The 22,587-nt window shown below is 40.3% G+C and overlaps 2 protein-coding genes across 6 annotated transcripts in view; one reads left to right on the top strand and one right to left on the bottom strand.

Moving 5' to 3' along the window:
* HSBP1L1 (heat shock factor binding protein 1 like 1) overlaps positions 1-2,938 on the bottom strand; it is a 9,225-nt gene extending 6,287 nt beyond the window's left edge. Inside the window, exon 1 of the mRNA XM_042465510.1 lies at positions 2,699-2,938. Within this exon, the coding sequence (XP_042321444.1) occupies positions 2,699-2,932 (234 nt within the window). The 5' untranslated portion in view covers positions 2,933-2,938. The remainder of the gene's footprint in view (positions 1-2,698) is intronic.
* Positions 2,869-22,587, top strand: part of SLC66A2 (solute carrier family 66 member 2) — an 86,648-nt gene continuing 66,929 nt past the window's right edge. For 2 of the 5 annotated variants that reach the window (XM_042465504.1, XM_042465509.1), the window contains exons 1-2: positions 16,489-16,635; positions 21,604-21,940. In XM_042465504.1, the coding sequence (XP_042321438.1) occupies positions 21,711-21,940 (230 nt within the window). In that variant the 5' untranslated portion in view covers positions 16,489-16,635; positions 21,604-21,710. Of the gene's footprint in view, positions 3,031-7,366; positions 7,387-16,488; positions 16,636-19,566; positions 19,587-21,603; positions 21,941-22,587 lie in introns of those variants that run through there. The other 3 variants (XM_042465505.1, XM_042465506.1, XM_042465507.1) reach the window with 3 other exon arrangements.

Raw genomic sequence — 22,587 nt, forward strand, 5'->3', positions numbered from 1 at the left:
CAAAACACAGGTAAAATGTGGAAGTCCCCTTTGTGGGGCTTCTTCATGCTATTTATGGCTCCAAAAACTTATGGATATGGCAGAAATGGACAAACTTACAGCATATTTAAAATTTAAAAACATGGACAGGATAGAAAAGGATTGGTACCCAGTTCAACAATTTTGGGAAGCTAGGTGGGTAAGTGAAGAGGTACATTGATAGCCTTGAAATAACGGTATCAAAGATGTATTGTAAACGTTTAATGATTAATAAAGGATGTAGATCTCAGATAGATAAATGGGAAAAGAATTAAGAAATTAAAGAAAAATCCGACAAGGAGCTTGAATTAGACACAATTGAGAAATATGGGTTAAGGAAGTATTAGGAATTACAACAAGGAGAGAAGCTTAAAGGACTAGATGTATAACAATACTATGATTTATGTATAGAACAAGATGAAGCATTTCCTTTTTATGTTTGTGCTATATTTTTTTTTCTTTTATGTATATAAAAATGAGAATAAAATATATAATCAAAACACAGGTAAAATGTGGAAGTCCCCTTTGTGGGGCTTCTTCATGCTGTTTGGTGGGGGGGGGGGGGTTCACTACCCTGAAAGAGCTCCCAATAAACAGATTGAAAAGTACAGTACATATCACTTCCAGTCATCCCAAATGGTGGATGTTACCATGTAGTGATGTGGCCCTCTGGGCTGCAGAATGCGACCGCCTGTGACCTATACTTGACAGGTGAGTACAATAGAGAGACTGCAGTTTTTAGCTTGAATCCTATTGTTAATCAAACTAGAGTAGACCCAGTGAGTAAAAATGTTACTTTGGCAATCAACACATATTTAAGTTGTACTGATGCAGTGGGATACATGCCTTGTTTGTCTTCCTAGGAAAGAATATGTGCATGGAAAATTGAGTTATATTTCAGCTACAGGATATACAGTATGGGGAGGCAAGTATTCTAAAGTGCCTAATTTAATTATTTTGTTTTATAAAAATATCAGATGCTGAAGAACAACACACCTGGCACAAATAAAATAATACTTGAACAGCTGGAAACAGATTACATCTTTTGTTCTTGCAAATCTATTTCTCTATAAAACATGCTGTGTTACTAAGATGTTTATATGACCAAATATAAGCTAAATTTAAATTTAGCTTGTACGTTATGTTCTTTGTGTTAAATATTGAAAAAAGCCTACATCTGCACTCAATAATTTATTCAGAATACTTCAAACTGTGAATGATCTATTCACATATTCAAAGAACAACATGTTTGCATAAATGACTGATACGCAAGATAGAATATATATTGCAATGGTATGTAAACTATAATTATCTATGTTATTGCAAGAGAACCATGGAACTCAAGAGTATATGAATCATCAGTGGCTCAGAAGATGAGAAAAGGTAAACAGTACTTCAACATGCGTTAAAGAAAATCACCTGATTTGAAACGTGCTGGGGAAGACACATAAATGGTCCTAGAGTAAATCAAGCCTGAACTCTCCCTAGAAGCCAAGATGACTAAACAGACTGACTGTCTTACTTTGGACATACCATGAGAAGACATGACTCAGTAGAAAAAGACAATAATGCTTGGCAAGGTGGAAAGGAGGAAGACTTAATTCCAGATGGATTTATTCAATGAAGGAAGTCACAGCCCTAAGTTTGCAAGACCTGAGCAGGACTGTTGAGGATAGGGTGGCTTGAGGGTCTCTCATTTATGTGTTACATACTTTCATGTCTTAACTTACAGCGACCCAATTAATTTCATAGGGTTTTCTTAAGAAATACTCAGAGGAGGTTTTGCCAGTTCCTTCCCCTGAAATGTAGCCTACAACGCCTGGCATTCCTTGGCAGTCTCTCATCCAAGTCCCAACCCTACTTAGCATCCAAGATAAGGATCTTTTAGGATATTTAGGCCCCTTTTCATCAGGTATCCATACATCAAAGTTGACTTGAGGGCAGTTAGCAACAGCAACCCTGGTCTCCAGAGCCTTGTCCAACACCCAAACTGCTACAACATGCCAAGAAATACCAGGAGCTGTCCACTATATTTCAGAGGAAGGACCTTGCAAAACTACCTCCTGACTATTCTTTGCCTAAGAAAACTATGAAATTCATGGGCTGGCCGTAAACTGACCAGCAACTTGAAGGCACAATGCACACACAATGCACAAGTAACTTTCCCCATCTCTCAGGGTGCTGAGTAAAAATAACACCCCAGATCCACAAAACAGTGATGCCTTTATTGGGGGCCAGCCAAAATGCATGAAATGCATGTTGTGAGCTTTTGAAGCATGAGCTTTCCTAGACTTAAGTCTACTTCCTCCAAGTGCATTAAGGTAACTTACAACATACTCCTCAGATGCATTTGGATGAAGAAGTAGACTCAAGTCTAGGAAAGCTCATGCTGCCAACTTCTTTCTTTCAGTTATTCTCAAAGGTGCTACGAGATCTTCCCAAACGCTTTGGTCCTCCAGATGTTTTGGACTCCATCTCCCAGAATTCCTGCGTCTGGACTTAGATGGCTTGGGCTTTTGGGAAATGAAGTCCAAAACTCCTGGAGGACCAAAGTTTGGGAAGCACACTTATTGTAGTATCTGTGTAGTAGCAGCACATCTTTCCCTAAAGGCGAGGTGCTCAGTCACCCCTCAGATACTGCAACCAACCCTCTCCCTCCCTTCCCTGAGTCCTGACTCACGAACTGAGAGAGGGCTCTGCCAGTCTGAGGATCGCTGTCGGCCATCCTTTTCCTTCCCCTCTCCTGCTCCTGGCCCTGCTGCTGCTGCTGCCGCCCAGGGCTTCCTTTTCCCGCCGCCTCCTCCCGCCTTCCTTCAACCGCCCTCGGGGAGAGGGAGAGGGAAAGGGCCGGCCCCAGCGACACGGTTCGCCTCCTCAGCCAAATGGCCGCCTGCCTCCCTCCCATCGCTATCATTATTATTATTTTGCCTCAGGAGAAAGTAGGGACCTTCAGGGCCTGAGGGACCCTATGGCCTCGCGATTAAATTTTCGTTCAGTTCCCATGTTTCTAGAGTGAGTGTGGTGTATTGCTTTGAGTGTTGGACTATGACTCTGGAGATTAGGGTTCGAATCCCAGCTCAGCCATTAAATTCCCACTGGGTGACCTTGGGCAAGTCACACTATCTCAGCCTTAGGAGAAAGCAATGGCAAGCCTCTGAATAAGTCTTGCCAAGAAAACTCCATGATATATGTAAGTCAGAAATGACTTGAAGGCACACAACAACAACAGCAACAACTCCCATGTTTCTGGCATTGCAGAATGAGACATCAAAAACTAAGACCTCTGTGGAAGGTGCAGGCCTGGCATGTGGGGACTGAACACAAACATTAGTCAATGAAGAAGGAGGGATGCAGAGGGCTTTTTATTCCTATGAGAGATCAGAGGCTGCTGTTCCAGGATAGAGCTGAGTCTCAGTATTTAAAAATAAAATAAAATTAAACACTCTACAAATGTGATATACACTACAGCCAGTGTGGCATAGTGGTTTGAGTGCTGGACTATGACTCTGGAGACCAGAATTCAATCCCCAGCTTGGCCATCAAACCCACTGAGTGACCTTGAACAAGTCACATTCCCTCAGCCTCAGGCAATGGCCAACCTCCTCTGAACAAATCTTGCCAAGAAAACCCCATTACAGGGTTATCTTTGGGTCGCCATAAGTTAGAACCAACTTGAAGGCACACAACACACACACACAGTGGAAATCAGTATGGTAGTACTTATGCTGCTTGTTTGGAAAACCAGTTTAATTAATTTGTCTCCCTTCTTGCCTTCAATGAGCTCATTATTCTCCCCACTTCATTCTCACAACAACCCTCAGAGTAGGTCACCCTGAAAGAAAGTGACTGTCCCAAGGTGACCCAGGAAGTTTTAGGGCACAGATGAGATTTGAATCAGGATCTCTCGAGTCCCAGTTTAACACTCCTAATGATTTCACTATAGTGGCCTATGTGCTCTCTCTTACTCACTTGTGAACTCTGGAGTTATCAAGTGATCTTGTGCAAGCTGTTCTCTTTAGCTGCACCCCAGAAGATACCCAGTCCTAATACTCATGTCTGTGTACATTTGTGTAGAGCAGTAATGTTTGCTAGTGTCACAAGTGACATGCCTTAATATATAGTAGATTATTTCAACAGTTAGCCTATCACATGGTTTGGTAATATGGACAAGGTCTTTTTGGTAACAGGTACAGGTGGGTGAATAAACTGTGCCATAGTTCCCTAATCTATAAAATTAGAATGGTAGAAGCCAACTTCATAGAGTTCTGTTGAAGACAAATGAAGTAAGCTTTGCAAAGTGTAGTGCATAGCTAATTGCTGTTTATTTTATCCTGGCGGGTTCAGCTTTTAAATTAACTTTAATTTGTTTTGTTAAATAGGTTCGTGAATTGCTTAGAGCAAGTAGGTACAGTACTGTATGTGGAGGGTGGAAAGACTTGTTTGAATGTGAACTGGAATATGCAATGTATTTTCAAACATGAGTAGCTATTCAACAATAAGGGAGGCTGTACTTCCACTACAGCAGTGCTATATAGTTGGCCATCCACATTTGTGGCTTTGACTTTGGTGGATTTTATTAGTTGGGGATTTGATTAATATGTTCTCTCTAGAAATCTCTAGGTTTTCCAGATAAATTATTCCAGAAGATGAGCTGGATGACCTAGGTTCCTAGAGAAAACACTTCTTTAGGCATTTGTAGGTCCTCCAGCATGATTCTCTTGTCATTCTCTTGTCAACTTCTGGCAGATGTTGGCCACAGAGTAGCACTGGAGGACCTAAAGATTTTTAGAGTAATGTTATGTAAAAAAGTAGTGTGTATTTTTATTTGCAGCTTTTCCATGTTCATGGGCTCCTGTAACCCTAATCCCAGTGAATGTGATTAGTTGCAGGCCTTCCCCGAATAGCAAACCCGGACACCAACCGAATGCACCTTCCCATTGAGTACTTGTGCCTCATCTACCCGTCCCTGATTATTTTAACTGTATTGTTTTTAATGTTTAATCCTGTTTACTTGATGTTTTAGGGGAGGGAGGGAATGTTTGGGATATGGGGTATATATGTTCTTGTTTTAATTGTAAGCTGTCTCAATTGTCTATGACAGAGAAGCGGGGAAAATAAAGCTTCTTCTTCTTCTTCTTCTTCTTCTTATTATTATTATTATTATTATTATTATTATTTTATGTGGAGGGCCTATTGAAGTGATAAGGGTAAGAGTTCAAAAAATAGCAGTTTATGGTAGTAGCATTTTGAGGCTGAATCCTGTATTTTAATTTATAGTGATACATAAACTGAACTGATGCAGATAAAGCAATACAGAAGGGGGAAACAAAGCAATATTATAGCTCGGGAGTTCACAGTACAAACAGATAATGTCTAAAACACAAATGTTTGTATATAATCAAATATCTCTTATTTCCTCATTCCCTGGATACTAATTGGGAATTAGTATTTAATGTAATCCTATATATTTGATGCAATTATTTGTATAGCAATCATTGTTGATGATTAAAACCTTATTTTTCTTCATTAAAAAATCTTGTATAGTGAATCCATTAAGACTTGTACCTTCTTCTAATACTCAGTGTGTTACATTTGTACTAGCTGGAACAGTGATGGGAATCAGCATACCTCCAGATGTTGTTGGATTACAGCTACCAGAATTCTTTACCATTAGGTATGGCTCTTGGGATTTGCAGTTCAACAGCATCTGGTATGAGATATCATTATTGACTGTGAGCTAGAAACACTTTAAACCTCTTTCTCCATTAATAACATAAATGTCATCAGTTTAAAAAAAACATTTGCCATTTAGCAGGGAAGTGAAGAATCACACAAAAAGCAAGCTTTAAGTTTGGACACACAGAACGTGTCTGATAGTTCTTTAGATCTTGGGTATATAATAGCTGCAAGTAATAGGGTCAATATTTTAATAGAGCTGTCATTATCTAATCAGGAATGTTTGAAATAAGTGCCTGGCAACCCATATTTAGCTTGACGTATTCTCTCAAATGTTCCTACTCACTCTTGAGTACACAGATGGCTGGTACACTATTGTTCAGGGAAAATATGTTAGAGAGACTGGCGAAACAAGTCAGACCAGTACTTTACTACAGCCACCTTTCTCTGAACTTTCTGGGAGCCATCCAATTTTTGTTTCTGCTTTTTGGATATTGAGAGATTTGGGTGAACAGGGATGATATTTTACCTGAATTATTATTCTTGCATATTTACAAATAAATATGATGTAGATTATAATTGATTTTGATGATTTCTTGTGTGGATGGTGATTAACAAACTGTTCACATTTATCCTCACAACAGTTCTGTAATCTTTATTAATAATCAGTGTTTGCAAATTGTTGATAGCCGTTAGAAAAATATGGCTTTGCTAATATTTGGTTCCCATCGGAGTTTATCACACTAGGGCTAATTTCGATATTAAAGAGAGATTAAAGACCATTTAAAGCATCCTGCAAATAAAGTGAAAATGGCGAGTAATTGCGTGAATGATCATTGCATGCAGTTGCGCAAATAAAGTGATATCGGAAATTCACTGTTGCTGAAATCCCGAAAGTAAAAAGATGTGTGTTAATGCTTCTGTGTGACCACTTTAATGGCGGACTTTGTGTGACATTGTGTTAAATCGTTTTGCGTAATTATACAATTTTCCCGGGATATTCGTGGGATAAACTCCCGATCTCCTTTGTGTGATAAATTCCATAGTTCTGTTTGGATTCCCTTCTTGGTGTTTCACAGTTATTCTGGTTATGAATATGCTGGGCATTGAAGTTTTAAAGCTTCCTGTCAAGCAGTACTTTTATTTACATTATGCTGACAAGGGGACAAATTGTAGATTAGCAAATGAAATGATTTATGAGATTAGTGAGAGTATCAAAAATCACTGGAAAATACTGTAAGATGGGGTTATAGAATTTCAGTCAGCCAAGATGGTGCATGTCAAATTGTTTAAAAGTGTTCTGTCAGTAGCTGGGTCTTATAGCCTCTAGAAATGATGTTTTGAACTATTGGTTCTAGTAAACCTTCCCTTCTCCCTTTCAGGATCCCATTCTTCTTTCTTCACAGGATTGCTCTGACTGAGTGAGTGAGTGAGTGAGATTCAAGGCAGTTTCCCTTCTGTCTGCACTCCTGTTCTTCACAGTAAAACAAACAATTATTTATTTTTCTGTCCCTACCAGAGCCAGTGTGGCATAGTAGTTTGAGTGTTGAAGCTTCCGACTTCTAAAAATGGCTGCCAAAGCGGCTTAGCGGACCCAGGCTGCATCTGGGATGGACCCAAGCAGTGATTTGGCAGTGATTTCTTTGCAGTAACACCCGGTTGCCTGCTGAATTAGGACTGAATTCAGGAAGGGTAAGCTGGGGTTTTAACCCCATGCAATAGGCTTCTTCCTATGACCCTGGAGACCAGAGTTCAATTCCCAGCTCAGCCATGAAACCCACTAGGTGACCTTAGGCAAGTCACAAGCTCTCAGCCTCAGGGAAAGGCAATGGCAAACCTCCTCAAACAAATCTGGGCAAACAAATCTCACCAAAAAAACCCTATGATAGGGTCACCATAATTTGGACTCTGAAACAATTTGAAGGTACACAGCCACAAACCAGAATGCAGCTGAAGTAGCAAGACTCTTGCATCATGCATCAGGACAAAACTGAAACTGCACCATCCTACCAATTTCCCCAGGCCAGGCACCAGCACACAACTTCACTTACATGGGTCAATCAGTCCTCTCCACCCCCTTTTTTTATTCCCTTTTTTCCATCCCCAATTTTGCAGAAAGCAGGATTGATAGACTCAGTCAGTGGATTCTTACAGAATAATTGATAAGTTGGGCTCAGTAACAGCAAGGATCCCTGCTTCCGGCCAGTGAGCTACTGTGCCGATGCTTGGGCCAGGTGGATTGCTAGGCTGCTACAATTTAATGATCCTGTGTAACGGTGTAAATCTGCACACTGTTTTTGTAGCATTTTGATCCTACTTAAGGTAGCCTCCAATTTAATATAGTTTTAGAAATATATTTGGGGTCACTATTGTGCTAGTTGTATACCATATATCATATCATGCTAGTAATAAATCCTAAAAATAAATCCTATTATGTTTATTTTAGCAGTCAGTTTCTGTATACAGTACAGCATAAAGTAAGGTGAGACTTTTTATTTATGTCAACAAATCAGAAAATGGTGAACTTTTAGAACTGTGAATAGATGGCTGATGGTAGGAAGAACAACCTTGCCACAAGGATATTGTGGATGTGTGATCTTCGCTCTTGAGAGTTCTGTGACACTAGGTATTCTCAAATAAATTTTGATCATATATCTTGGAACCATAGTTTTGGACATTTAAGCAGCTGGATTGTATATAGCTGTTTTATACCTCCCACCCCAGCAACTCCATCGTACTGGTTTTGAGAGATCAATATTTAGATCAATTTTAGGTTTGATGTCAGATCAGCATTGGAGCTCCCCACAACTGCCTAAAGTTTTATTTTCCTTCAGAATCAAAATCTATCATCACATTTGCTTTGCCCCCAAGAGCTTCAGTTGCTAGCTTTGTACTATCTCATAGTGAAGTGCATCTTTGGAGAAAATGAGTTATTAACTAATGTAGCTAGTGTGTGTGTATTACCAAGAGACATTATTATTCATGTCATGCTTTCACATTGCTTCAGACAATAAATTCTATCAGGATGTTTCTTCTTTATTCCAGCATGATTTAACAGAGTGAGAAATACATATGTGGTTGGCTGAATCTTACTTCTATTAGGCAGAACTGCAGTCTGTCTATAGTTCAGAGAGATTAATTATATTCAAGCTGTGAGATGGGCAAGTGTAGTAACACAAGATACTCTACATGATGATGTTATATGAGATGTATGACCTCTGGTACCTCTGAAGTATGTGTTCTTACTTACACTAACACAGAACTATTTATGGAACAAAAGATCTCATCTCATGCTAGTAATGTAGGGGCTCATTCCCACTTACATTTAAACCAGTGTGTGATTCACCTTTGCTCCATGTTGGTAAATCGATTCCAAAAGGTCCATCATTCCCACTATGAAAGCATATCTTTTCATTACCTCCCTGTAATTGCTTCTTTTTTGGCATGATTGTCATGCCCACTAGTTTGCACCACTTCAAAATGATGTCAATCATCAGCTTGATTGATAAGTGGCAGCTTGGGCAACCTGTCTTGGGAACGATTATATTAAAAAAAATAGAAGAAGTGATTCAGTGGTTTTGCAACTACTTGCAATCAAAGTGAGGCAAGTAGTTGCAAAACCAATGTATCAAATTTCCTATGAATTTATTAAAAAAAACACCTGCTATACCTGGATTGGGTGATCCAGGGATGGCAGCAGTCTGGATGGGACTTGGGGGGTGTCTTTGTCAGCGCAACTGCTGGGGTCCAACAACCCTTGTCAGCAACTCAAACGAGTCCTGGGGTTAAATCAGACCCTTGGAGCAGAGCTGGCAAATTTCCAGAAGCCGAAGCGTGGCTCCCAGAGTCCAATTGGGATGACAGCAACTGGATGTCTTCCAGCAACTGCAGCAATGCTGGAACTTCCAGGGACACACAGCAAACCGATGCTGTAGCTTCTTCTGATAAACCACCAGAGAAACAAAAGTCCCCAAGGTGCTCTTTAATTACAGTGCTATAATACAAAACTAGATCTCTCAAACTCCAAACCATACCAATCCAACTCCAAACCCACACCACACCCTTGCAACCCCTGGGTTTATATAGACTCCAGACCATGTGGTCTCCCAAACCCAGTGAGTTCAGGTGTGTAGCCATGTCATGTGTCTCCTTTGCAATCCAGACACATGTTTCATCATCCATGGCTACGTGCACTTGGACACTGAAGTGTCCTTGGCCCAATGAGCATCAGCTGTGGATGATCAGCCTTGCCACTGTGCTGAATGCTCATGGCCAAACACACACACACACATCAAGCATTTCCCTGTGTGCTGTGTTTTAACCCTTTTAATCCTGACAGTCTTTCTCCCCCCTGATCCAGGCATGATGGGGGGAAACACCCCTGCAGGTCCCCTCTAGACCCAATCCAGGCATGGCAGGGGTCTTTTTTAAGAAATAAATTCATAGAAAATTTGATTCATTGGTTTTGCAACTACTTGCCTTTGCAAGTAGTTGCAACATCAATGAATCAGTTTTTTTTAATGAATTTTTTTTAAAAAAACACAAACACATGCACCATCGGTCACACCACAAACACAGAGGCAGCACTGAGAGGGGGGAATGGTGGATCTACCAAAAACTGAGGAGGTATGGTAAACACCCCTCTGTCGTTAGTCCCTCCCCTACAGAATGATGTGACTCAGATCTGTAGTTCCCACTTGTTGAACATGCTTCAGAATCGATTCTTTTAAAAAAACCCGCTAAAGAACTAGTGTCAGGAAAAAGCGGGCTTTTTGCATTTGCCTCACTTCATCCCGATTGCAGTCGATCACACTAGGATCAGAACTGGTTTCAAATGGGAACAACAGTCATATAAACTGATTGTCAATTCACTTTAGTTCGTAGTTGGAATGAGCTCTAGATCCAAAATACACTGCAGAAATAATCCACTTTGAGACCGCTTTAACTGTCCTGGCTCAGTGATAGAGAATCCTGGGAATTGTAGTTGGATGTCGCAGCATAGCTCGTTGTCAGAGAAAGCTAAATATCTCACAAAATTACAAATCATAGAATTGCCTAGCACTGAGCCAGGGCAGTTAAAGTGGTCTCAAACTGGATTATTTCTGCAGTGTGTTTTGGACCTAGTTTATAACTCAAAAGCCTAAAACAATGGCAGCATTCACATCAACTATATCAGATCATGCTTAAATAAAAAAAATATATGTTACATTCTGAATCTCTTTCAGGAGTCTGCTGTTCATTTTTCATCAAATTACACATTAGTAGCTGGCTCCTAATATAAAGCATATTTGTAGAGTTTCACTGCTGCCAGCACACTGCAATGTTACTGACGGATAAAGGAAGTAAATCAGCTTTCATACAAATAACAGATCTAGTGTCTCATCAACACAGGAAGTCTTAGAGGATGAGATCTATTAATTCAGAATGCCTCAGTATAGCTTATTTCTAGACCATATAAGCCCCCCCCCCCCCCCCCCGGTTTGCAGATGAATTGTATGGTGATTGATATGGGTGTGTTGAACTATAGCTGAATGGAATTGTAATTGATTTGAATGAAAACTTTAGCAACAGAAAGGGAAAAATGTGAGACCAGAATATTTAACATAAAATAATTTGACCTCTAGTAACATTGCAATGAAACTAAGATTAAATCCAGTGTAGTTCATTTTGTACTCTTGGCAGTCTAGGTATATAGTGTGTGCATTTATGTATAGCTGTCTCCTGGTGTATTTCACTGTTATCTGCTGGAACAGCAGTTATGTGAATCAGCAGGAGACAAGATAAAATGTTTAATTTAACAAGGTTATACTGCCAATCAAGTGCAAACAATTGAAATTGCTCCTAAAGCCTCTCTAAGTCTTTCCTGGAATAATCACAGAATAATTATCCCTCTGCCTCCATTAGAAGAGAGCCTTTAACACTCTGTCCTAAAACTGCAAATAGATGTGGTAGCATACGATGGCACCCTGTATAAGTGATGCTGTGGCTTTGTTGTCATTGCTATTACTTTACTGCCAGACACTGTACTGACATAATACCCTGGGTGAATTGCCTGTCAAATTGTGTGCAACTGGATTTTCCCCAGTAGTTATCCATTTGTGCTTGTGCTGTACCTATGCCACCCATTTTGATGACCCATCACAGTTTTGTGCAACGTTAATTAAACACATTTTTTGGTGAAACTTATTCCCACTGTCCATTTTCATGATATACAGTGCAACTTGTCATGATACTGTGCTGCCACAGCAAACACTGAACATCACTCCAAACATAAATACACTGGCAAATAACATATTGAAAATGAAGAAAATATAGGTGTCATTATTTAACTGAAACAAAATAATTTTTATGCCTAGATACAGCCAACTAGCCAGAGATTAATCTGCTCCATATTATTTAATATGCATGTGTACCAGTTCTTATCAATTGAAGTCTGGCATTAAATCCAAACAGTTGCAAAGATAAAAACTCCAGTCCCATTAACTGGGGGCTTGCTTCTGAATAAACTCCACGTGAAGAACATGTAGCCCTCTAGATGTCATTACACTGCAACTCCCACCCATTCTAGCCAACATAGCCAATGTCTAGGGTTGATGGGAGTTGCAATTCAACAATATCTGGAGAGCAACATATCCCTTATCCCTGGGAATAAGCATATGTATGATCATATTGTAGATTGGATTTATCTTTGAAGGCAGAGACCTTTTCTTCTAGACACGATTGTTCAAGAATATGTGTATATAAAATTGTACAGTTGGCCCTTCATATCCATGGATGCTTCATCCACATATTCAAGCTTGAAAATATTTTTTAAAACTATAAATTCCCAAATAGCAAACCTTTGATTTTGCCACTTTATATAAGGGCATTTTACTATACCACTGTATTTAACAGGACTTGAACATCCATGGATTTTGGTATCCATGGGCTGCCCTGGAACCAAATCCCAGGGGATACCAAGGGCCCATTGTAATTTTTCTATCTGAGTAAAAACTTAATTGTGAATTAATCTATTGGGAAAGCTAGTGCCCAGACATTACCCCATAGATTGTACAAATTGGAAGTGTAGGCCTACACTGGTGATTTTCAGGTGGGTATATCTTTTAGTAAATCCATCGGAAGTAAATCTACCAATTATACAAATCAGATATTTAGCATGTGCCTTGCAAGGGAAACTGATTGAACAGCCATCTGTCACCCTCTTACAGCTTCAGATTTTAACAGGTGTCCTTTTAAGCAGGTCTGGATGCATGAGAGAAAAATGGTTGGAGTTGTTTTTGGTTGTATGCCTTCAAGTAATTTCAGTTCTTAGCTACCATGCTTCAATTCCTTACAGGAATGTTTCACTATATGCTTCCATTCTGAATATGGTTAAAGTGTTGGCATCCCGGAAAAGCAAGCAAATTCGCAGATCAAATAACACAGCCTTTCACTTTCCAGGATGGTGCAAAGGGGCTTGGGGAAGTTGGAACATGGAATAAGGTATCCTGAAACTCAGGTAAACCCACCTTGGGCACGTCACATTCTCTTAGCCTCAGAGGATGGCAATAGCAAACCTGCTGAACAAATCTTGCCAAGAGAACCTAATGATAGGTTCGCCTTATGCCAACCCTAAGGCACACTTGCACACACAGTTCCTTAGCAGTATCACCACCACCACTATTACAGACCTTCTCCAGTTAAAAATGACACATTGCCTTCTTGATGCAGTGGCAATGCTGTCTTTTTTTTACAAGTGATTTCCAAAACAGTACTCCCTGTGTTGTGCAGCAAGTTGCCACTGGGCTGCATTTGTTCTACTCTATATCCTTCTGTTAGGAAGGATCGAATTAGGGGAATTTTACGAGAGGCGTGTCCTAACAATGCACGCAATGGGGTCGTGTCCCTATGTGTATACCAGAGGTCATCTAGTCCACCCCCAGAGAGAAAGAGACTCAAGATGCCAATGAGGTTCAATTAAAATATAAACATTTATTAAAGCCACACAACAAAAGGGATCACACACGCATGCACGCACACATTCAATGCTAAAGCAAGGGAGGGGTGAGTTCGGGAGTAAAGGAGAAAGGATAGAGGTACCGTTGGGATATTTACCTTTGAAGTCTTCTCTGAGGCGATGGATTGAGGGATGGGGGATGGTGAGACACGGCCGCAGGAACGGGAAGAAAAAGTAGTGGCCATGGTGGCTAGGAGTTGAGTTCCGGTGGGCAAAGCTAACAAGAGGCCGAGAGACAGTGAGCTTGGCTGTGCTCAAGTGATTTCAGCTAAGCAAAACGCTCAAGGAATGCAAGCTTGGAGCGGGATGCTCTACAGGCAAGGAACTCAGGCTCAGAACTGAATCTACAAGCCCAAGGAAGGGCTGGAATCGGGGTCCTTTTATACCCCTAAACATAACCTCAGGCTATGGCAGCCTGGCGAACAAAGGCTTGATGATTATCTTTGTCTAAGCTGAAACGTACACAATGGATACACAAAGAAGAGGTCTGGCACTTTTCAGGAGGGGACAAATATCTCGATGGCTGAGCCGTTAACTCAATCACTGGCTCTCAAAAGGAGGAAGCTACTGCTATTGTCCTCCTGCTTTGGGCAGCTAGCGAAACTGGTATGGCAACTCCCAAACTGCTTGCTGAAGGTTTGAAATTTTCCTTTTTTCCTGTGACCATGCCTAGCAAGTCTGCTGGCTACATGGTCAGCTCGCTCTTAGGGTAATGGCGGCTAGCGATGGGGTCAGTCAGGGGTCATAGCTTCAGATCGCATGGCACCCAACATTTATATAAAACCATACTTGGTAACACTTCCATCCTGCAAACCCCTTTCCTATCAAACCTGATGGAGAACAGAGACATCTTGGATCTCAGAGGAAGTATCATTTGGATTGCTAATATAATTCAAAGTTTATCTCTTTGACTCTGGAATTCTTTGATCCCTGTGCCACATGGCCAGAAGGAGGGGGAGACCTGCCGGCATAGATATCTCTACACACTTTCTCAACACCTTCTCAACACAAAAACAAAATTTTAACAAAATGGAGGACTGTGACTAGAATAGTCATTTATAAAATATTTTCTCCTGCATGATTTTTAACGAGAGCCAGTGTGGTGTAGTGGTTTCAGTGTTGGACTATGACTCTGGAGATCAGGATTCAAATCCCCACTCAGCCATGGAAACTTAACTGGATGATCTTGGGCAAGTCACACTCTCTCAGCCTCAGGAGATGGCAATCGCAATCCCCCTTTGAAGAAACTTGTCAAGAAAACCAAATGATAGGTTCGCCATAGGACAGAAAGGATTTGATGGCACACAACATCAACAATATGGTTTTTAACACCTTTGCCTGTTGAAGAAGAAGCCAGTGGCGCTTTGAAAGCTTGTATCATGTATTTTGTGCATTTTGGTTGAATAAATGTAACTCAGTTGTGTGGATTTTGGATGTTAATGTACTGCTGGAGAAAGAGAATGACAGCCACTACTATGCACACCTCATTCTTTGCATAACAGAGACTAGCAACAAGGAAGAATGTGCCCATTCCAGTCCCATGCAGGAGAGAGACACAGAAACCAAAATGTAACTTCCTCTCTGGCATCCAGAATTGCTTCCTCCTTCGTCTTTTAAACATATTCAGGGCTAGCCAGTGTTAGTCATGTAGCAAAGTACTGTACAACACTCCAAATCTACAAAACAGTATACCTTTAATCGGACAACCAACATGCACAAGATACTTGATGCAAGCATTTGAAGCTCCAATGACTTCTTCATCAGGCAGAGGTGTTAAAAGTCATTCAGGCAGAAAATAAAAATAAAATGATGAATGTATGTTAGTCACAGGCGTGCATTTTTTCCAGGTGTTGTTATTGATGTGTTCTCCTTTGGAGGGATATCTATGCATGCAGGTCCCTCCTTCTGGCCTCCAAAGCTTGCATCATATATATTTGTGCCTTTTGGTTGGCTGATTAAAGATATCACTGTTTGTGGATTTTGGATGTTATGTTGTTTGTTGTTGTTGTGTGCCTTCAAGTCATTTCTGACTTAAGATGACCCTAAGGAAGTTTTCTTGGCAAGATTTGTTCCTAGGAGCCTTCTTCCTCTAAGGCTGAGAGAATGTGACTTGCCCAAGGTCACCCAGTGGGTTTCATGCTGAACAGGAAATCCAACCCAGAGTCCAAAGCTCAAACAGGACGACCAGATGCCATAACAGCAAATGAGGACAAGGCACCTCAAAATGTAGGACATTCAAGAAAAATGTAGGCTGTTACAAAATTAAAAGAGGACTCCTTTACTCCTTACTTCTACTCCCCAGCCCTGAGGAAAAGCCCTGGTTGCTTTCCAAGGCTGGTGTGTGTGTGTGTGTGTGTGTGTGTGTGTGTAAATGTGTCTCTTTGCCTCCCAGAGTCCCTCCCCCAGTGCAATATAATAAAATTGTTTTGTTGGTGTTTTCATGTACAATATAATGACAGGAATAAGGAGCAACAAAATATATTTTGTTATATTATATTATACATATGAACACCTAAAAAAACACAACAATTTTATTATATTTGCACTAGGGAAAAATACATTTTGTCACTCCTTATTCCTACTCCTGTAAAAACCTCTTCCTCTTTTACTCCTACCCCAGCCCTGCTCTTAAGGCACTGGTTTTAAGTCTGAGGTTGGTCTCTAGGACCCAGGAGAACGCAGAGTGGCGGCGGTGAGGGGGATAGGCGGTTCTTTTCATTGACGGAGGCGCCCCTGGTTATAGTGACGTCATAAAGGCAGGGTTCCTTTTTTCTTCTGGCTCCAGTCCTGGATGCTGCTGCTGCTGCCGCCAGTCTTTTGGGGAACCAGGAGCTGCAAGAGGGAAGCCTTTCTTTGGGGCCTAGGAGATGCCTAGGGCTGGGTCCAGAAGTGGGGCCCTCCATATCACCAGCACCCACCTTCTCTGATGGATGGATGGAGCCAAGGTGAGGGGAGAAGGGGATCCAGGTTTGGGGGAGAGGGGAAGCAAGGTGACCAAGGCGCGTCCTCCTTTTCCCGGACGCACCCTACATCCCAGCCTTTCTGTCCAGCAAGGATTCCAAGAAAGGTCCTCCATTTTGAGCAGGACTGAGAAAAAGCATGCATTTGCATCTCTAAGAATGTTTTGGGTCTTTCTTATTTAGGTCCTCCATTGGTCTGTTTTGCTAAGGTTAGGAGCATCTGGTCATCCTGGGTGTGTGTGTGTAGTCCTGGAAGGGGTCACGTCCAGGTAAGGTGACCATACGTCCTCACCTCAAAGGAGAACGAGGCATTGCAGAATGGAGGACCTTGGAGGAAAAAAAGAGGACTTGACCACATAACAGCTTAAAAAACACTCGTAGAAATCTAAATCCATACTTCTTAGTCATTGCCCAAAGAGGAGAGCGTTTTGGAATACCTCCTGGACAAGAAGGTTGGAATGTAGGACGCGTCCGGGGAAAGGAGGACGTGCCTGGCCACCCTGTGACCAGATCACTTTCTCTTTATGGAGGGGCTCCATCTTTCTTGCTCCTTTTGGGAGGACTCTTTGGTAGAGTCGTTGCTAGGAAGGGGATCCAGGTTTTCACACAGAGGGAGTAAATGTGTTGTTTGGAGGGTGACTTGTACAAAATAACTTTGTCTTGTTTTGTTTGGCTGCAAGTAGCCTTGCAGAGCAGCTCACAGAAGTTAAATGTTGCTGCCGAAAAGCCAGTACAAACCAAAAACCCATCAGTGAGACCTTTATTGGCAAACCGAAATGCACAGTATACTTGTTGCAAGCTTTCGAAGCTCCATGGGCTTCTTCATCAGGCAAGATGTTACAAACCAAACAGGAGAAGAAGAAAAAACCATTGGAGATGTTCGATGCCTGCATGTTGTTTCAGTCCTTAGTAAAGATGGTATACTGGGGAGGCAAGTACAGTATCATCCAAAATCCCCAAGTGCACATTATACATACTGCAAGCTTTTGAAGTTCCACTGCCTTCTTTATCAGACAAAGGTGTTAAAAACCATAATGAAGAGAAAAAATAGGCTATGTAAATTGACCTGCATTTGGTCAAGATGTTTTGGTTGTTGTCCTCAGTTGACATGGCATGGAAAGGTATTCATGCAGGTTGGCCTCTTCTCCTCCTCCTGGATGATGGGAGATTTAGTCCAGGAAACAAACTTTAAATCCCATTAGGAAGACAAAGAGCTGCTGTCTTTGAAATCCAGTTTGTCTCAAATCTGTAAACAAACTGAGTCAGTGTGGGATAGCGGTTTGAGCATTGGACTATGACTCTGGAGGCCAGGGGTTTGAATCCTGGCTCAGCCATGGAAATCCACCGGATGGCCTTGGGCAAGTCACACACTCTCAGCTTCAGAGGATGGCAAAGACAACCTCCCTCTGAAGAAACTTGCCAGGGAAACCACACGATAGGTTCACCTAGGATCTCCAAAAGTCAAAAATGTCTTGAAAGGCACACAGCAACAACAAAGCCTTGAGTATTTCTAGCAAGTAGCTTTGAGTATTTCACATAAGAGGGTGAATGTAGTGGTGTTGACCGTGTGCTGCTTCTGTGTCTCCTGTTTTTGACCTTAACATAAAAGGGGTAAATAAAATAAGTTTGAGTTGTTTAGAGCAAGTAGATAAGTGGAGGGTAGGAAGACTTGTTTTAATGTGAAGTGGAATATGCAGTGTTCTTTTCAATCAAGAAACTATTCAACAATAAAAGACATAACTGTGTTAGTCTGGAAAATCAGTATGCAGAGGGATTTTGCAGCACCTTTGAGCAGAGTAACTGAAAGAAAGCTGGGAGCATGAGCTTTTAGACTTGAGGCTACTTCCTCAGATTCCCGTTTGGAGTGGAGAATCCAGGGACAGACCTGTTTATTTTATCCTGACTGGTTCTGCTTTTACATTTTTAATTTGTTTTGTAAAATAGCTTTGTGAGTTGCTTAGAGCAAGTAGGTAAGTGGAGGATGGGAAGACTTTTTTCAATGTGAACCTGGAATATGCAGTGCATCTGAGGAAGTAGACTTAAGTCTACGAAAGCTTATGCTGCCAACTTCTTTCTTTCAGTTAGTCTCAAAGGTGCTACTGGAATATGCAGCGTATTTTCAATCAAGATTAACTATTCAACAACAAAAGACACAGCCGTAGTTTGGGAAATCAGTATGCAAAGGAGATTTGCAGCACCTTTGAGACTAACTGAAAGAAAGAAGTTCGTAGCATGAGCTTTCATAGACTTGAGCCTACTTCCTCAGATGGAGTTGTAATGCATCTGAGGAGGTAGACCCAAGCCTACGAAAGTTCATACTATGAGCTTCTTTCTCTAAGATGCTACAAGATCCCTTTGCATACTACTAGTAAGGGAATGGGAGGGAACCCCAGGTGGGATGAGTGGCTTGGAGCTGTAGCTTCTTATTTGAAAGGCATGCATTAAAAAAACCCCACCTCTCTTAATTAATCAGTTTGTGAGAGGAAGAGTACGTAGTTGTATTCACTTGGGAAGAGTTTTATGGTCCTTACCGTAAAGACTGAGCATATGGGATATAATAACCCTAGCACACAGGTGGTGTAGGAGTTTCTCGGTCATTGAACTCCCCCGTAGTCCTCCCTCCATCATGTTATCTAGCCCTATTATAATAAAGGTGTTTAGGTGTCACAAAATCTCAGTAGCACATCTGGAAGTAGGAAAAGTGATCACAAAAGGAAAACCTTGAATTGCATTCACTGATTCTGGAGGACCCTAAGCAAGATATGAAAGCAGCTGCGATGTTTCCTTTTCAAGAACTGCTTCTCATGATTTCTGTTTATTGTCTTTTTTTCTTGGTATTATTTTGATTTTTTTTCATTTTCTTCCAGGAATCATTTTTCTTCTGTCTCCCTTTTAATATCAGATGAACAGTTAGTGGGGTGATGTAACATATAGAAGTAGGTTCATTATAATTTTTCTATTTTATTCATCAATTATTGGATATACTCAACTATAAGTCGATCTCACGTATCAGTCGAGGGCAGGTTTGGGGGCTAAAATAATGGATTTTGATATGACCCAAGGATAAGTTGAGGGTAAAAGTTACAGGAATGTAACAAAGGATCGAAAGGATGAAGCAAAGGAAAACAGTGCCAAAGAACTTGCAAAATTCCATCAGGCATAAGTGTTTGTGCTCATGCTAAAGGCTGGATGAGAGAGCTGATGGGGTCAGTGCTTCCATGACAGATTATGCTCTTGTATTTCACCAGGGGATGATTCCTTTTTAAAATAAGAGTTAAAGTACAGTACTTACATTGACCCATGGATAAGTCGATCCAAGTTTTTGGGGTCAGTTTTTAGTTTAAAATTTCTAGACTTATACATTAGTACATACTAATAATGTAAGGTAACCTCTTAAGCACCCTTTTTAACTTTTAAAAAGGCTTCACATTACTTGGGATCAGATTATCACTATTTTTTTAAAACAGAAGTTGCTGTAAAAGGAGCACTTGGAAAGTTTTACATTAGAAGAGATTTTCTTCCCTCATACAGAGTAGGGTATGTCTCTTTAAGACTTGCTGCTGTGTCTTTGCATGGCCTAAAAGCAAAGAATGTATGCTCTCTTCTCCAGTACAGTACTATGAATTTTCATGAGGAAAAGTACATTGATTAAATCTCATACATAAAAACATTCAGATTAATTTTATTCTTTTACAGACTTCCTGGAAATATGTAAATTTCCCAGAAATATGATTGAAGCATGGTGCAAATATACATATTATAATGCCTATTAACTGCTAATATGTAATTAACTGCGTGGCATCCCTAATCAGCATTTATCACTTCACTGTTCCATTATTTTAAGTAAACTTTAGTTTGATTCATGAATTCTTTTCTGAGCTGTCTCCCAAAGTGGGATATATCAACTTGCAATATCAAAATGTGTTGAAACATACACAGGATGTTTTCAGCCAATGTTGTTTCATGTCATTTGCAATTGGAGGAAAAATTGTGTGGATTGAATCTGGTAATTCGGAAAGGAGGTGTTTGTGTAAACTCAGTCAAAGCAACTGAGATCAGAGATCTAAAGTCTTTAGGAAGTAAATTTGCTTCCATTCTCAGTGGAGTGGACTGTATGGTAAGCAAAGCATTCCTATGAAAGACTATCTTGTTTGTATTGCTGTTGACTAAATGATTAAATGAGTCTAGCTACTTCTTCCCTTAGAGAATGAGTCTCTTGTTCATACGTTACACTCCAGAAAAAATCCACAGAAGAAGTATTAAAAAAAAACCCAAACAGTAGTTATTTCATAGAACCCCTGAAAGTTGTCACATGTTATGCCTTTAAGTGATAAATGGAAAGTTTATTTTCAGTACTGTATTACACAACTCGTATAGCTTCCTTTTTACTATGTGGTTATAGGCCCATGATTGCATTGCTTTATGAGATCCTGATAATTTGGAACCAGCAACCCTTACTTTGTGGGCACTGAAAAAACCTTAGTGACTTAAGTTTTGATAACTGTTATTAATTAGATAATTTTATTTCTGGAATTGAAATGGTTCAAAAGTTTTAGTGGAAAAGTCAAATGCTCAGCTTGAATGTCATCATTTAGAGACGTGGGACTCTTTCACATTACACAGTTATAGCGCTATGATTCCACTTTAACTGTCATGGCTGCATCCTGTGGAATCCTTGGGTTTGTGGTTGAGTGAAGCACTAGATCTCTCTGGCTGAGAATTCTAAATAGCCCTCCCTAAACTGCAAATCCCAGAATTTCATAGTATGCAGCCATGGCAGTAAGTGGAATCATATTGCTGTAATTGTGTATTGTTGTAAGGACCTAGGTTCATGTAGGGTAGCTTTTCCTGCAACTTGGTGATGTGGCTAGCTATTGATAATCGGATTATTTTCTATTTAAGAGTTCAAATACATCCATGTAAGTTGGAATTATTCTGTTTTTGTTTTATTAGGGATGCCTGAAGAATGACACACGTCCTTTGGAAAGACTGCTTAGATTAGAATAAAAATCGATAAAGTCTCAGGTAGACGTCAAAGGGGAATACCTACCACCGCTCTGATGCTAAAGGACTTTATCTTACCAATTATGGAAGCAGATGGCTGGGAGTGGCTGGTTGCTCCAGTCCAGAAGCTAATATCCTGGGGTGCATCTGCAGCTATGGTGTTTGGAGGTGTTGTACCATACATCCCCCAGTATCGAGATATTAAAAGGACACAGAATGCAGAAGGCTTTTCAACCTACGTGTGTTTAGTATTATTAGTGGCAAACATTTTAAGGATACTCTTTTGGTAAGTTGACTCTTCAGAAAATATGAATGTTTTCTCACAACTTGATTTCCTGGATGTCACCATGATGAAACTGAGAATGAAATATGTTCTTGTAACATAGTGCCAAATCCAACCACAGGAGCACTGTTTCCTGTGTATTTTTGTCTTTGTCTCTAGTTGGGATGCTGCATTTTAGTTGTATATTAACTTGGGAAGAATGCTTTGGATAAACCTATGCCGTATCCCATGTAAGTTTACACAGTTGAAGGCTGTGGGCATTGTACTGGAAGACATATATGCTGATAACAATCCTGGGTTGCCAAGCTAGTAGAAGAGATCAGCCTAAATTAAAACTTTTCAGTTTAACTACTTTTGGAATGCTGAATTGGTACACATTACAATAAAATTCCACCTTCAAAATGAATACTTTAAATTAGTAGTGAAGAATATTCAACATTAAACTGGAGAGAAAAAAGAGAATAAGGATCATTTGCTTTGTATTTTAATATATTTTAATTTATAACTGTTTTAATCCTTAAAATTGTTTAATAGTTTTTAAAGTTTTATATTTATGCATTTTTAATATTTTGTATTGTTTTTAAATTGTACTGTTTTATACTTGTTTGCCGCTTTGTGTTCCTATATTGGGAGAAAGGCAGGATATAAGA

This window comes from Sceloporus undulatus, chromosome 4 (genome assembly GCF_019175285.1).
Source record: "Sceloporus undulatus isolate JIND9_A2432 ecotype Alabama chromosome 4, SceUnd_v1.1, whole genome shotgun sequence".
NCBI lineage: Eukaryota > Metazoa > Chordata > Lepidosauria > Squamata > Phrynosomatidae > Sceloporus > Sceloporus undulatus.